Source organism: Gymnogyps californianus, chromosome 14, assembly GCF_018139145.2.
Source record: "Gymnogyps californianus isolate 813 chromosome 14, ASM1813914v2, whole genome shotgun sequence".
NCBI lineage: Eukaryota > Metazoa > Chordata > Aves > Accipitriformes > Cathartidae > Gymnogyps > Gymnogyps californianus.
The window spans coordinates 19373750-19388746 of record NC_059484.1 but is presented as its reverse complement, the minus strand read 5'-3'; the positions used below and the strand labels follow the sequence as shown (position 1 = coordinate 19388746).

At 37.9% G+C, this 14997-nt stretch overlaps 1 protein-coding gene across 1 annotated transcript in view; it reads left to right on the top strand.

The window, feature by feature from the left end:
• Positions 1-14997, top strand: part of RAPGEF6 (Rap guanine nucleotide exchange factor 6) — a 134358-nt gene that overhangs the window by 102249 nt on the left and 17112 nt on the right. The window contains 8 exon segments of the mRNA XM_050905020.1: positions 117-357; positions 1493-1876; positions 3989-4200; positions 5099-5222; positions 7586-7609; positions 10322-10542; positions 12972-13163; positions 14703-14837. Of these exon segments, the coding sequence (XP_050760977.1) occupies positions 117-357; positions 1493-1876; positions 3989-4200; positions 5099-5222; positions 7586-7609; positions 10322-10542; positions 12972-13163; positions 14703-14837 (1533 nt within the window).

Here is a 14997-nt window from a genome sequence, read left to right as displayed (position 1 = left end):
TTCTTGCTAGCTGTTTTTTTTGTTTTCTGGCTATCAAATGAGACAGTAAATGACCTCGTGTCTTTTCAAGGGAAAAGTAACTTCGTACATTAAAGGTGTTAACTCTGTTATTTTAGATATTCCGGATCAAGTAATAAGAGTTTTCAAAGCAGATCAGCAGAGTTGTTACATTATCATCAGCAAAGACACTACAGCAAAAGAGGTTGTGAGTCATGCCGTCCATGAATTCAACTTGACGGGAGCCCCGGAGACCTACTCCCTCTGCGAAGTGTCTGTCAGCCCCGAGGGAGTCATCAAACAACGGAGACTCCCGGATCAGTTCTCCAAATTGGCCGACAGGATTCAACTCAACGGACGGTAAATGCGCCCTTGTTTTGATTTCAGTTTGGATTTATTTGCCTTTGCCTTTTAGGATTGAAACACCCAAAAGAAACATCGGGAAGGGAGGTTTTAATTAAAATAGACAAGCGTCTATTAGAAAAACAAACAAGTAAATGTCAGTAACTTACACTTCCCTCTCCTCTTTTCTTCCTTGTTTCACCTTCCTCTTCTGCGCCCAAAAAGCCCCTCCCCAAATCTACAGCAAGCTTGCTTGATGACAACTAAATTTAGTAGATCAGGATAATGTATATAGTGGCTTACACTTCAAAAGAAAAAAGTTATATTTGTTCTGACACTTTCCACATGTACTTCAGAATTAAAGCGTACAATTAATTTCTTTCTTGGTGATGTCGTGTTCCAATGAACTGATACTAACCTGAGATAAATTCTTCCATCTTTATGTAAACTGTCATGAATGTTTCTGAAATGTTAAGTGCTTCAGTTTTGTCTGATGACCTGATCCATACCAGAAGAAGGTTTAAGTGAAAAATTCTTTAGTCTTCTTCGCTAGGCAACAGAGGGAATCTGAGGAATAAACTTTTGTATATCTGAAAGTGATCTGCTTGGGACCATAGAAATGAATTTTCCAGATACATTTTCATTTCCTGAATGCTATGTGCTTCATGTAAATATTAATATGCCACACTAAATTTATGTAAGAAACCACACTAAATTTGTGTAAGAAATGGAGAAATACATCAGCAAGAGATTTCTCAGGACTAATGTATATTTAAAATGTTATTTCACTGCTGAATTTACAAATGGAAAAGTAACTGATCTTTTTCTGAAGGTGAAAGCTGCAGCATATTACGGAGTACAGCATAGAAAATATTAGCAAAGAGGTAGATTAAAACAGCTTTTGAAATGTTTTTTTTTACTTCAGTAATGATGGTATTTTGTACTAGCTAAAGTACAAGGTTATGCTGTCCCTTCTTGCCTCTGTCTTTGCCTCTTACACTGGGTTGTCGACAGTAACACGGAAATACTCTCACGTGAACACCCCTGTGGTGTCAGTAATGTCCACGTTGATTGGTATAGTTCAATGTCTTTGTGTTCACAAACCCTCTGAAGAGCATCTCTAATGTTTTATTGTAACTCAATTACTCTTTAGGTATTACCTAAAAAACAATATGGAGACAGAGACCTTATGCTCAGATGAGGATGCTCAAGAGCTACTGAGAGAAAGCCAGATTTCCCTCCTACAGCTGAGCACCATTGAGGTGGCCACTCAGCTTTCCATGAGAGACTTTGAATTATTTCGCAATATTGAGCCTACAGAATACATCGATGACCTTTATAAGCTGGACTCCAAAACAGGAAATGCTCACCTGAAACAGTTTGAGGATGTCATAAATCAAGAGACGTTCTGGGTTGCCATGGAAATTTTAGCAGAGCCCAACCAACTCAAAAGAATGAAGATTATTAAGCATTTCATTAAAATTGCCCTCCACTGTCGAGAATGCAAGAACTTCAATTCCATGTTCGCAGTTATAAGGTAAAACACTTCCCATCTGTCAGATCTGATTCGTGCTGTCAAAGGCAATTCTGTTAATCTAAACGGAAAGAAAAGAAATAGGTATATCCTGAACAGATTACCGATGGTGCAGGGTGGTCTTAAGGGAATTACCAAGCTTTTCAAAAGCCATACTGTACAAAGAGATGTATTGTCGCTGCAGTCTTTTCCTTCCTCAGCCTCAGAAGTTCAGCCTTATTGCAGTGGTTGATGTGACTGTCTCTTCTTTACCTGTTACGTAGCAGGGAAAGAGAAGATTTCGACAAAAGCACTGTTTGATTGATGAACTTCAGAAACCTACCTGAACATTGCTGTCATTTTCCATGATTCTGGCACCCAATTTCCCTTCTTTTTTCAGTCATTGTTACTTTTTCAGTGTGCACTGAGTCATATCTGCAATCATGAGACTACTTTATTTCTTCCTTTCATTGTAAGGACTTCCTCAAATCAGTCTTGTTTTAGTTTAATTTTCTTTTTCATTCTTTCCTGTCATCTGCTTGCTTCTCTATCTCTTTTTCTCTTCATTTGCACGTTTAACTTTCACATTGGACTTTCTTCTGATTTATACTAGATGCTGCTACTTTAACAGCATGAGTTCAGCATTTCCGTTATTTGCAATTATCTTATACCCAGGTTTTACTTTAAGGGGAAAAAAAAAAAAAAAGGCGCTGTGATTCATCAGACAAAGATCTGGACTCATGCTGTATCCTGGCGCCAGCACTATCTTTGAAAATACCGTTTTTAAATATTTTCTTCCATGTCTAGCCAGTTTATCAAATGGTATTGGCTTCTGTTTAGTCATACATTAGAGAATTCATGAATTTCCTTAAAGGGTACTGGGCAGCCGTTGGGGCTGTGCCTACTCATTACATGGTGAATACGCATGTGGATACTGAATCTAATTTCTATATTCTGCTCCCTAATTTCTCATGGTTCATTGTAGGTGGAGAAATGACTCTTCCTGCTTCTCAGTTAAGTCTAATCAGGCCATGACTGAAGTGGTCTTTGGTCAGAAAAAAGCAAATAAATTAGCTTGCCTTTTTTTTTTTTTTTTTTTTTTTTAACCCTTATTTCCAGAGGAATATGTTTTTGTTAGCATATGCCACAGGGCTTCTCTTTCTTGCCTTGCATTGCATGTAAATACGATGCCATATGTTTCATGAAACAGGAAGATAACCATCCTAATGTAGCATGTAAAAGAGGAGCTGTGTGGTGGCATATGTTTGATTTTTCACGTGAAAGAAGGCTTTGTTTGTGATTTGACAATAGCATGGAGAGAAATCTGTATAAAAAAATAAATAGAAAATAATTTTTTGAAGCTTTCAAAATGAGAAAAGAAATCTTCTTAGAATAGCAAATTCAGTAATTGTGTGATTTTGGATTTACTGATGAATTCTGGAGAATATTGCTTTCCAGTTCTGCAGCTACAAGGACTTTGCAATCATTGCAGAATTTCTTGGGCAAAGTTGCTGACAAATTATGATAGGGAGGATGGATATATTTCGTTTCTTTTAATTTTTTTTTTATTGCCTCCAACTAATTCTGGATATATTTTTACTTAATGAGAATGAGGGCACAATAACAAGTTTTAGCATATCTGCTGCTTCTAATTCTCAGTCTGTTGGGGCTCGTTTACAAACGCTCCAAACACACTCCTCTTAAGTCTTGCCACTTTTGCTTGGGGTAAGCTGTGCACTGTTCTCACTTGCTACTGTAGCCGTGTATTGACCTCATTAATTTTTCACCCTTTTTGTCCTTATTGTGGTGTACATTTTTACAGGAGAGATGTGGTTCTTAAATTAAATGGGCGTCAGTACTGTGTTACAGAGAGATTGTTTTGGCAGGGTAACTTGAAATTTGTACCTTGTGAATAGGAAGCAATCATGCTTTTTACAGTTCTCTTTTTCACATGCTCGCAAGAGTGAACAGCAGAGGTTTATTGTGATGAACTTGCAGCCTGGCGTTCACCCAGCTTTACAGTTAACCTTGTGAAAGCTATTTTTAATCCTTAAAACAAAAAAACCAACCCTTTACTTCCTTATGAAAGGTAATGATTCCGCTAACAGCTAATAATGAAATATATCTGCCTTACAGTGGGTTAAATCTAGCACCAGTAGCACGTCTCAGAGGCACTTGGGAAAAGTTACCGAGCAAGTATGAAAAGCACCTCAGAGACCTTCAAGATCTTTTTGATCCGTCTCGAAACATGGCAAAATACCGCAACATCCTTAGCAGCCAGAGCATGCAGCCTCCAATTATTCCACTTTTTCCTGTTGTCAAGAAGGATATCACATTTCTACATGAAGGTAATGTCAAACATAGAGAAATAATAAACTAAGCATTGAATATGCTTTAGCCCTTTCTTCAGTGCTCCGTGATTCAACAAATGTGTAAAAGAAGCTGCCAGCAGTCGGATGCTTTTGATGCATCCTTTGTAAGAGTAAAATAAAATAGAACTCTGAATGCATAATGGAAGGGACTGATCTTAGACACAAATTAAAAATTAAATGGGTATTTTTAATAATTTAAAAGCAATGCTTAATCTTCGTCAGCTGTCCTAAGGTTTAGGATGGAAGAGTAGGTGAGCGTGCTAACTGATAGTTACACTACTTCAAATATATTTCTCTTACAAAAACTTGCTGCTGAGATGTTTCTAGGTTTTCGTTCCATGTTGTGGCTTTCAGACAGCTACAATGATACAACACCTCCTACTCTTGCTTTCAGCATTTTCAAGGGTTTTTGTTTAAACATTTCCATTTTTTTCCTTTTACCCAAAGTTCTGTTCGCAATCGGTTAGGGTTAAGCATTTCCAAATATGCCCAATTCTTGGTTGTTATGTTTCAGAACTATTTGAACTAATTTCAGAATGTGAACACTGTTGATGTCAGTTCTATATTTATATTATTTTAACATCTATGCCAATGAATTTGGGCACAGTTCACTTACTCCTTTTTCCTCCTGCTAATACGTGTTACTTTAGAAGTAGATTAACAGAGCAATGCTAGTAGTCTGAGTGGGCCTGATTGTCATTTGTGTTTTGCCAGTTTCCCGTTTTCTTGCTATTTTGATTAAAGCAGTTTTGTTGATGGAGGGGGAGGGAGGGAGGAAGAGTAATGTGGGGGACTTAGAAACACATTGCCCATTAAAAAAGTATTTCTTACTCTCTTTTTTTCATGTGTCTGTGTGTGTGTTTCAATTATGCAGGAAATGATTCTAAAGTGGATGGCCTGGTAAATTTTGAGAAACTCAGAATGATTGCCAAAGAAATTCGCCAAGTTGTCAGAATGACCTCAGCGAACATGGATCCGGCTGTAATGTTCAGACAAAGGTGTGCAATTTAGAAAGACAGTAGGATTGAAGGTGTCTCAGAGTGGGTAGGGACCTGGGTTTGCGTGTCCATCAGTATGTTAATATTTCATTGTGTAACTTACCATTGACATTTACCATCAGAACCGCAATCTTTATCAAATTATGGCAACACAACTGATGCTTCCAAGACCTGCTTTCAATGACTACTAAACCAATTTGTTGTCTTTAAAGAGCAAAGAAGAATAGGTTCTAATTTTAATGATTCATATTTTTGCTAAGTAAAATGTTAGTGTCAGTAGAGTTTTGGGAGAGGTATGATATTATCTATATATGAGAGAGAGAGAGAAAGCGCACCTAAATCACCCATGTATAAATCTGAAATGTTGCTTCAAAACAAAACCCCACTGATAACATATTGAAAACAAACAAAATATTTTTTATTTGTTCTAAGCACAGCTTGCTTGCTCCACCTACATAATGTTTGCTATGTTCAGGCTGTAAGCAGGTGGAGCGTGTTTTCTTGTTTTATTTTTTCTTGGTTTTTTTTTTTTTTCTGATGCATAATATCAGGCTCTGTGTTAACAAACTGCAGAATAAAAGCACCACGACTTCTAATCTGCTGTTGATTAGCTCCAGATTATGTTTAGTGGAACTAAATAATTCCCTGCATCTCTTTGCTTCCCGCTGGCTGAACTAAAAGCATCAGTGACTCCACTGTGTCCATGCAGGGTCCTGATGCCTGTAGACCCATGCCGAGAAGGGTGGTGGTGTCCTTTCCTTGCACTGTTTGCTTCTTGAACTAACGGGCCAGACAAAAACCCCTCAGGGTGCAGTTCAGGTGGGGAGTTGGGGACAAGATGATGTCCTGTGCTGAATCACTGCCCGGTTTCTACTTCAAAAAAAAAAGATGGAATACTCTTTCGAGTTGTCCGGTACGTGTGTATCCCCAGTGGTGTCTGGCGAGCAGTGGAGAGCTCTCTGATCACCGTGGAGTGAGCAGAGCGCAGAGGAAGCTTAATGGACAGTTGCTTGGGTGAAATGTACTTTGTACAAGCCCTGACTAAATTCCAGTTGATAGGTCACGTGTGCAGTTGGAATTGTCTTCGATTTATGAATTCAGTTACATCTGTGCAGTGGAAGGAAATAGCGTATGCAAGGATACGTAGCGTATATAAGAGCATGGAGATTTGGTTCCCTGTGGTCTTCCAGTGGTCAGGATTCACAGACGATCATGAATCCTGTCTGGTTTTTGTTTTCAAGGCTGACTATCAGGAAACAAGTATTTTGTTTAAAATTGGTCCAGTCGAGGTTTGAGACAAAATTAACAGATCCCTTGTTAATGTTGTTTAAAGATGGATTCCTTTCAAAGTGGAGATTCACCTCCGTACTATTGGATTTCAATTAGCAAAATTTCCTTTTGAACATAAAGTTATAAAGCTACTTACTGATAAGTTATGATTGCTTTTCAGAAACTTTGGCATTCACAGACGAAATCAGGCTATAAATAAATTACCCTGATGCCCCGTGCACTTTCTAAGACCTAATGAAGTCTAATCATTAAATGACTTTAATAGTAGATAGTTACCTTTAGTGTGTTTTTCAGAATTACAGAACACATTTTAATGACCATAATTTAAATTAAGCACACTGACATAAAATGCTTAGGCATCTAATATTAGAGAGAGTGCCAAAGATTAAAAGAAAATAATTCCATGTTTTCACATCATTTATATTCATTTTCATTGCCTCTGGTGTTTGATCTATCAGTTTGTGTTATGAAGCACCAATAAATGCTTTTGAAGATTAAAAATGAACGAGAAAAGATGTTTGTTAGTGGTAACATGAGACTTGCTAGCAAGTTCATTACCGATTAATATAGAGCATCTAGTTTTTCAGCGTGTATTTGGCAACTAGCTTGTTTTCCAGCAAGCAATCAAGAGAAAACAACATCATAAACTTGAATACTGATGATGATTTCTCATACGCTTACTGCAGCCCTAATGCAAAGAATAAATTAATTTAATCACGGTTTCTGCAATATGAATAAGTTAAACAGTTTTTGCTCACTGCATCAAAATTGAATTTGACTTATGGGAAATACTTAACAAGAAAATTTAATGCGAGTCTGGTTTTTTAAATTCGTAGGTTAAACTTAAACAAAAAACTGATAGATGTTCTTCCATATTAAAGTATTTGAGCAAGTCCTGCCCTTGCATTCCATTAAAACATTGTGGTATTGTTTGAGAAGAATTTTGCTGTATAGAAATTTTTTTTCTGTTCTTTCCTGTCTACATCTTTCTTCCTGACTCTCAACTGTTTTATTTTTTTCCTGTGCTTTTCTGTTCAAATACATGCTTCAATGTATATGGCTCTTGCTTACAGGAAGAAGAGGTGGAGAAGTTTGGGGTAAGTGTAGAGATGAATGCAACTAAGATAAATAAAGATTATGCAACTCTTAACATACTGCATCCTCCTTGTTAGTGCATGCATCTGAAATACAGCATGCATTTTATTAACCCTGCAATACATATTTTTTGGAAAACAGGAATAAGGGGGTACAGTCAACATTATACTGCAGCTATAAAAATTCTGAGTTGCTTTTGTGTACTAGATAAGTTGTTTGAGTTTTGGCTTTATGTGTAAAAAAAACCCCCTGCTGTGCAGTTATATTGGAAGGCAAACTATTTTGAGAAATAAATAACTTGCTTTTTAACATGTAACAGAAAAGTTTAAGCCATTCTGCATTTTAAACTATAAGGACACTTTGAATTGTGATAATGATATAGTAATTTCCCCCCTGAAGTTTGAGTTCAAGCTTCAAAGTATTTAATTTTAGCATATATTTAAAATGTATCTCACATTTCATACACCAAATTCCTCATTGATTTCACTAGGAGTCTTGATTGTGCAAGGACTGAGTAATGAAATGACTACAAATGAGAGTACTAAGATTGGCTAGTGAAATTCCTGACTGACACATGAGAGTGATTTTAAGATGACACTGGAGCCATATTTTGTGTGTTCTTATATGTATTTTTGCCCATAAACTGTTATCTGTGTACCTGAGCCTATGTGCCTTTGCACTTTGAAACTCTACTTCTTTTCGTGCTGTGGACATCAGGTTTAAAGCCAGCTATACGTTAGTATGTCGACATTTTGCATAGAGGACGGAGGCAGGAACACTTCATGGTGCTTTGCCCTCCCTGCAATCGCTTTGCAAGTCGCAGAGGAAGCCTGGTGTGGCAACGTGATTTGTCAGCAAAGAGTATCCAGGCACTTCTGTGCAGAGAACGGATTTAACCCCGCCAACAGTGATGGGGACAGTGCCAGGACTTGTGCTAGACAAACTGGGGAGAGCGGGTTTGGATACTGGTCCCTGATGTGGAATCAGCAACGTGTGGATGCCCTTGGTGCAGGAGAGCTCGGCTGGCAGCGTGAGGTGGTCAGTCATCAACCGCTCACAGTGCAGCTCACGGGGAGAAATACCTAGGACCCGACTGGAGCCACCATAATTTCTAACCCTTGGGATTACTGTGAACACAAGTGAATAAGGAAAAATCATTTTTAAAGGAAATTTAATTCAAATTGGCTGAAAAAGTCAAGTCCAGACTTAAAAGAAAAACTGTGTGTACATAGGCAATAAAATATTTATATCATAACAAATAAACATAACGTAATTTCCTGTTTCATTATATAATAGATATTTAGCTTTGTTCTTACCTGTAGGAGACAGGAGTGTCCCTTGGTTTGACTAGGTGTGAACAGTCCATCATGCCTTTTGCTGCTCTTTGCCTCTAATAGCATTACTTTTTTATTTAATTAAGCTCTAAATTTCTGCCAGTTTTTAAGCTTATGTTTTCTCTTAGATTGATTGATTTAACATCTTTGAAAATATTGCAGTCAGCTGTTCCCCACCATTTCTTACTTTTTAAGCTCAGCGTGCTCGATTCCTTAGACGTCCTCAAACAATACGTTTCATTCTGTCTCTTTTAGCTGTTATGGCTCTTCTGTGCTGGAGATTATTTATTCTGCCACTTGTGATTCTGTAAACGCACCCAAGATCTTGATAAACATCTTTACAAATAATTTAGCCTTTAAAAATAAAGTTGTTATTCTGAATGTTTAAAAAAACCCACAAACAACTTTAAACAACTTTATTGACACTTTCCGTTAGAGTTTACGTGTAACATATACTGTGATCTCCGTTTATTAAAAAATGTGTTAGGACTGGTGTGGCCATAGGACTTTTGACAGGTGAAACAGAGGTGATGTGTATATTTGAACTATACCGAGATCAGTTGTTTGGTCAGTGATTCAGCGTGAATAGGAGTGACTGTCAGGGAGAGTCACTGATGTACGTTAACAATTTGGGGATTATTTGGTTTTGCTTCAATTGCTGATAGAATTGGCAGCTCAAAATTAGGAGCATTGAGGAGCGTCGTCTTTCATAGATGCAAGTCTGTACAAGTCTGGGCATATGTATATTATCGCTGCCTTCCTGACCTTTGTTGGGATACATTTTTAAAATGAGCTGCTCTTCTGTGAATGTTTTTACTTCATTGGAGAAAGAAGTTAAGTGCGTAAAATAATGTACTTTGCATATTTAACATAATTCTTCCCGTTATTTAAACATTGTCACAAGCTCAGTTTCCTAAGAGGATTACACTAGTCACTCACTTCGGTACTGAGCTGAATTGCAAGAAGTTTCTGTTGTAAGCCTGATACAAACAGTGGGTACCAAATGCCTTAAACCAACAAAGTTACGAAGTTTGTCTGCTCTTACAATCTGCAGTTGAAATAGCGTGGGTTTTGCAGAACAAGACTGCGATTCATTAGCAGAGCTAAATGGGTACTTCATGGAGCATTGCGCCTCATTCTTGCTAGCTCCACACTTTCGTATGCAATCCTTTTCTAGACTCAAATTGCTGCTATCAATTTACTAGAATATTTTAAGACAAGTGTTGTTTTAATGCTGTTCATCTTTTTAACTCATTTGCATCAGCATGCACTAGCCCTAACTGAAGATTATTGGTATTAATCTGCTTTGGCGTGTGCTACTGTAGCTCCTCATTGCTGTTGAGAACTAAAAATTTACTGCTTTGCTCTTTTCTTTCATAGATCTCTGAGCCAGGGCAGCACAAACTCGAACATGCTGGATGTACAGGGAGGCGCTCACAAAAAACGTGCCCGACGCAGCTCACTTCTGAACGCCAAGAAGCTGTACGAGGATGCCCAGATGGCGAGGAAGGTGAAGCAGTACTTGTCCAACCTGAATGTAGAGACAGACGAAGAAAAGATCCAAATATTGTCACTTCAGTGTGAGCCTGCATATAGCACTCGTAAGTACAGTGATCTGGAACAGTGGCATGATCTATGAAATTTATAAATGTTCCTTCCCTAGAAATACTCATTTAAGATCTTTCTCTTCTCCCTTCAAGAAAAAGTGCTCTACTAAGTGCTTGTTTGTCAATTCATGTACTAACGGTTTCAGCAGGCCAGCATTTATCTTCGGATCCTGGTTGAGCTCAGAAAACTTCAGTGATGTTTTCTATTTTGACCTTTAGTTCTTAAGCTGTGTGTCTTTTCATCAGTCTGGAAGGAAATTCAATAGTACATTAGCTCTATTCTTGCCCTGCTGTCCTTGTACAGAATTACGAAGGATAAAAGTAACGTTTACCATATGAACAGCAAGAAAATGAAAAGAGACAAAATCAATATAGAAACTGCAATGGATTACAGCTCAGAATAAATGAAGATTGTTGAGAAGTTAGGTCAATATTGACTGATGGGATCGACATGGCTTGACAGTCAAAAATTGAGGGCTACAGCAGGACAGTTTCCATAATTTGAACTCCTGTGCAACTGTCTAACTAAACAAACTGTTATCTGACCTGCTGTCTTACACAGTTCAGTAAATTCTTATTTAAAAATGAGAAATGGTAATTGCATTTTATTTTGATCCTTAGGAATTTTCACTTGCTTGGAAGGTAGGTTTTTTCCAAAATGGAAGAGTAGCAACCTTGCTAATCAAAATAATGTTCCGTGCTTGTCTGTTGTCCAAATGCAGCATTTTAAGACTTTTTTTGTCCTCAAATACTGTTTTGTCTCTGATGAGGTAAGTTAAAAGCATGACTAGGAGATGGCGTCTTGAAGATAAAATTTTAAGCCATTATTTCCGTTATTCAGTATTAAGAATGCAAATCCTGTTATTTTGTAAGGTGCCTTCCTATGCAAATTTTTTTAACATTTCCTTTTAAATAGCACTGATGTAGGAACCCTGGAAATGGCCATACTTGACTCCCTTTTTAAAAATCTTAAATTCTGTGTATTCACACTGGCCTTGTGCCTGAGGTCGCCAGAAATCACAGGTAGCGCTGAATAGAAACGCGCACGGCATCGTACGTTGCTAGTAGAGGTGTTCTGCTTGTGCTGTGTTCAGCCAGGTATGTAATAGCACAGAATGTTTCTACTTAGAGGTAACACCATTGTGGGTTTTATGCTTTACTGCCCTGCCCCTGCTGAAACAATAAATTAAAGCGTGTCAGGATGAACTCTTGATAGATGATCTATGTGCAGACATAACAGGTGGCCGTACTATGCCCAGGAGACAAACATAAATGTTATGAGGTTGTTTTTCAGTTGTTTTAAATAAATCATTTAAACTCTGGTTTGCACAGTGCTAGCCATAGATATTTGGAAGTAAAAATAGGGAATATATACTGACTGTTTTATTGCATGTAGTTAAACGAATCGAGTCCTTTTTTTCTTAAACTTCAAAAAAGGAAAATGAAGGTTAAGTGGATATACAAATAAATATATAGTAGAGTGGCATATTATTAAAGTACCTATTTTTAAAAACTGGAAAAAAACCGCCCCAAAACCCAGAAACCCCAGGTAATTGATCTGGTTGAGATGATACTCGTAGTTTGCAGAGCTAGCAGAAAGGATGGGGGAGCGATGCGGCGCAGGAGGGAACTGCCAGCCTCACGGGTTTTGTTCCGGTGGAGTGGGAGCACTGAACCGCTCCCGGGGGAGTTCCTCCGCACTTGGTGTGTTTACCCACATTTAAATTTTGACCAAATAGCTTTGAATCGGGGAGCCTGGTACATGGTTTTGCAGATTGTTTTTGTGCAGATAGGGTTTTTTTTGCACATACCCAGAAAAGCAGGAGATACAGCTCCCCAGTCTCTTATCTCGGTAGTAAGATTCTCCTGGCCTTGCTTGCAGAAGGAATGAGCAGCAGTGGTGCTGCAATCCAGACTTTTCCAAGGGAATTTAAGGAGAAGTCAGATGGCCTTAACTTCAGAGTTTATTAATTGCTGTGTGATTAAAGTAGAAACTGAATCAGGGCCCTGTGATGTAAATCAATTGTGCCACCTAGTGAAAGGTTTGATGCCAATTGCAAAACAACCATTCCTTGTCCCTTCGGTGGCATGATGTAATTTTGAAGGAGATGCTGCTATGCTTTTGCACCTTGTGTACAAACATCTAAAGTACAGACTTTAATTGTGGTAGAAATAAATCACGTTTTTTGTCTTTTGATAAAGTACCTCTATGACACTTTAAAGAGTTTAGGTTTTTTAATGCCATTTCACGTAACAGCCTCTTCAGTGTAACAAGATAGGTATGTTTGGAATAGAAGTGGTTTCAAATACATTTTATCTGCTTCATACCATGGTTGCTTTGTCTGGGTGGTTGTACTGAGAATGACTGTAATAATCCTGCAATTCAAAGTGCAAGATATTTATATGCAATTTTTCCATAACAGTGACAAAGAATTTAAGTGAGAGAAGAGGAGCGAAATCCTCAGAAATGTCTCCGGTACCCATGAGATCAGTTGGCCAAACCACTAAAGCCCATCAGCATCAACAAAACAGAATGAGTCAAGTTCTTCAGGTTCCAACTGTGAATTTATACCCCAGTAGGAAAAAGGGACTGACAAAGGATCATGTCACATTCAGTGAGTATCTTCAGTTCACCTGTCTGGAGAGTTTTATAAATGAAGTAAAGAAGAGGGAGGAGCTGTTTGTAGCTGGGTGGATTATTTGAGATACTGTTATGCTTCATTTACTTCATTCACTTGAAAATAGCTGAAGCATATTACTGTGTTTTAAGAGGGTGTGCCATTTACTTAGTCTTGCACAATTTTTAATAACTTTTCTTAAAATAGCTAATCATAAGGTGCTGGCTCCAAATATGCTCTTGCTTTAGTTTCATTACTTGTAACTTAGCACTTTCTGTGACAGTGCTCATTTTCTATATACCTGAGAAGTGTACAGACATCTTTTTTTCTTGAACTAAAGAATGCCTTGTAACTAAAGTGATCTTAATATCTCTCTCTTGAACACGTCAGATGTACAGTGTTAAGTCTTTTACTGTGTATTTCTGCATTCTAAAGGGATCTTGCACGAACGGAGTAGAACAACATTACTCGTTTCTTTTAATGACAAAATGAAGTATAATGTATTTAGGTGAAATCATTGAAACAAATCACAGACATTTAATATTTTAGCCTCTGGAACACCATTATAATAATATTATTGTCAAATGGTGCAACGTATGTTATTAGTTGCTCCTAGAGAGCATCAGTTTTTTCTGTTTCTAAATTTGCTAGTTGCAAAGGAGTATTATGTATTAAAATGCTTTGACCTATTTACATAACTGTTGTATAATTTGAAAGCTACAATTGTGGGTTATTAAATAAAGTTAGTTGCAGTTAGTAAATGATACGGAATGATTCTATGATACATCGAGCATCAATATCCATTAAAATAGCTTCAGCAAACAGTATATTGCAGCATAATAGTGTTTGCAGTTAGTATTTATTTCAAGTCTCCTCTTAAAAGCCTGTGCAACTTGGTATGTTCCAGAAGCTTTGCTGAGAGGTATTTCTTCATTCCCATGTGTTAAGTGTTCAGTGTTGATCTAAGAAACTATTGAGAACTTATATGAAATGCTCAGCACTGTGTCCTCTGCAAGAAGGTCTGATAGTGAACAAGAAATACCAAATTATCAGTCTGCACAGTACAGTGGTACACTGGTTTTGCTGAACTTGCTAAATTGTGTATAGTGCCTGTGAGTGCTGATTTGAGAACTCCTGATTGTGAAGATCTCGAACTGACTTGTTGGCTATGACGCAAATTGTTTTTAACATTGTCCCAACAGTGTCATGGGCAAGGGTTTCCTCCAAGCTTTATATGTTACACAGTTTTTAGTCCTTTGCAAAAACCACGACTAGTGTATCTGTTGCAGCGGTTCCAGTTATGAACTGCGTGTTTCAGCACAATTCAGATGAGCAGCCAGCAGTAGCAGTGGCCACTGCCGGTCTGATCTAAATTTGAAATGGAGACTGCCTGCACATGCGGAATTCGTCTTGAGCCTCTGCTCCTCTCTTTGCTGAATACTCCAGTGATTGTTCCACATGGTGCTTATTTTTAAGTGGATATCACTAACTTGAAAGAAGAAGGATATGCAGTAAACGATTCCGTTGTTTTCATAGGTACAGGCTCCCCACAGAAGTCATTAAGCTTGTCTGAGGAAGTAAGTAGTAAGAAACAAACAGATGACACGATGTCCATGGCATCTTCTTTGCACTCCAGCCCACCTGCTTCTCCTCAGGGCTCTCCACGCAAAGGTACGTGTGCTGCGTGAATGTTCACAGTGTGCGTGTTGGCATCCATCTCAGGAACTTGTGCCTGTGTTGTACTAAAACCAGGGTGGGCAGTGGCAGGAATATTTGTTGGTAATGACATGTAAGAGAAATAGTAGTTTAGAGTATTCATGTCAAGAATAGA